Raw genomic sequence first — 2,037 nt, forward strand, 5'->3', positions numbered from 1 at the left:
CTGCTATCTGACATCGTGGTAGATGCGTAGCTGTGATAGCATGGGCACAGTAGGCCGAAGGACCTGGTTCTGTGCCGCATGAACCCGTGACACCTATGGAACGACTAGGATGATACGGTGGGAGTAGCAGAGGGCGTCCACAGGATTTCCAAGAAGTATCTGATAAGGTGGCACGAGGATGACAGATGGGATGTCTCCCTTCCTCGTCGATAAGAAATACCTAGTAGAACATCCGCGGCACCATGGGGCAGTGGTTAGGGCAGAGGGCGGAGAGTGGAGCACTAACAAGTACAGAGAGCCGGAATCAATGGGTCCATTTGCGATTGAAGATCATTAACGAATGGGAGGACGAATCAGTAATGGGGCTCCAGCACTTCCTAGTCTGTGAATGACGGGTGAAGAAACTCAGTGATTTCTCAGTGATCGGAAACTGGATGGGCAAACTCCCCCAAAAGTTTGATACTTTCCTAATGTTCCTCGGCCTGAGGTGTATCTCCGAATGCCGGTCCCGTTGCGAGGAATGACATGCAGAATCTGTCAACGATCACATGTCGCCCTCCCTTGCACCGATACTCCGAGCTCAGTCTGACCCATGCAGATGGAGTGACAATGATCAAAGCTCACACACAGCAGAACCCACGTCACTTTCAATCTTTATTAATACTTAACAAATGTACAAACGAAATAAGATCAGGAATATTGTATCATTTCTTAATGCATGAATTACTAAATGACAATAAAAGAGGACTGCGTGTCCTCATAATCTAATCTAATCAATATAACAACTCCAGACAACTCGCGATAGAGATCCAGTTAACATTGTGTGGTTTATAACACTACAAAGCACCGGGTCCTAACTTGCTCTCTGAATGAAGCATCCCGACACAGCTTTAACTCTAAACTGTGAATATGATTCAAACTCAGCTCTCCTCCTACACTGAATCAATTTCTGGAGTCGATTCTGAACTTTCACCTCCACTCGGGAGCCGGGAAGAATTGAACCCACGTTCAAAATTAGCTCTTGAGATCTTGTTGAAGTGTGAAGATTTCACTTAGTCTCTGCCACCCTGGTGTTTCCTGTCCAGGTACTTCACGGCAGCTTTAACCCATTCCTCACCGGCTATAGTGCAAATCCTCATATTCTTCCTGTTGGTGAATCTGAAACAGAACAAACAGTGGCGATTACAGGAGAGTCATTAACCATTGTTCAAACACTCTGCAGATGCACGTTGAAACACTTACATGACGGCAGGTGTCGGGCACAAGGGAGCTTTCTTGTAACTCTTAAGCCTCCTGTGAGGAATTGGCGTTGTCTTAAACGTCTCACAGCATTCTGGCGTTATGATTGAGGCTGAGGGAGAACGAAAAACAAATAGTTAGATACGGCTGGATATCTCAGCCCACTCTAACCCACGCGAACGCTCTGCGTCGCGCATGAAGGCCGTTACCCCCAAAGACATTTTACAGAGTAAATCTGTCCTTCATTTAAACGACTCTACGCCATTCCTCCACCGATCTTATGACCCTCCCATTCCCTTTTGCTGACTGCCATTCTCGACCCTCTCTCCAAGAGAATCATTCCACTCCGAGCTGTTCAATACCACCACCAACCGATGGGACGCGGGGAGAGCTGCATCACGGTTCATTGTCGGGATTGGGTGTGGAATATTGGGAATAAGGAAAGTCTCTTACCTGGGGCGGGTGTAGCCTGCTTGAAACAGCAGATCCACAGAGCTGCCAAAATTACGACCACGCAGAGCGCTGCCTTCATCTTGTCCTATACCAGGGTGGAATTGATGACCGTGTGATGCACCAGCTCTCATATTCTGCTTTATAAAGGGTGCTGGCCCCACTCTTGCACATCAATTCAGGGCTTGTCTGGAAAGTCCCGCAAACACCAGCACTGGCCTCTGCTCCGTTGTTCCATAAAAAGTGAAGTACAGGAATTCTCCGAATGGCCGTTCGGTGGTTAAGCTGTAAAGTGCACTCTTTAACTTCCTGGGACTGTCTTTCTTCGTACTGGCGCGTCTGACTTCT

The 2,037-nt window shown here is 47.7% G+C and overlaps 1 protein-coding gene across 1 annotated transcript; it reads right to left on the reverse strand.

Annotated features, from left to right (window-relative positions):
* Window positions 1-932: 932 nt before the first annotated feature.
* LOC134356575 (eotaxin-like) lies at window positions 933-1,786 on the reverse strand. Its single transcript, XM_063067540.1, is given in 3 exon segments — window positions 933-1,158; window positions 1,243-1,351; window positions 1,693-1,786. Coding segments are annotated over 3 exon segments (414 nt in total). The 5' UTR covers window positions 1,772-1,786.
* Between the last annotated feature and the right edge of the window lie 251 nt (window positions 1,787-2,037).

Source organism: Mobula hypostoma, chromosome 14, assembly GCF_963921235.1.
Source record: "Mobula hypostoma chromosome 14, sMobHyp1.1, whole genome shotgun sequence".
In the NCBI taxonomy this organism is placed as follows: Eukaryota; Metazoa; Chordata; class Chondrichthyes; order Myliobatiformes; family Myliobatidae; genus Mobula; species Mobula hypostoma.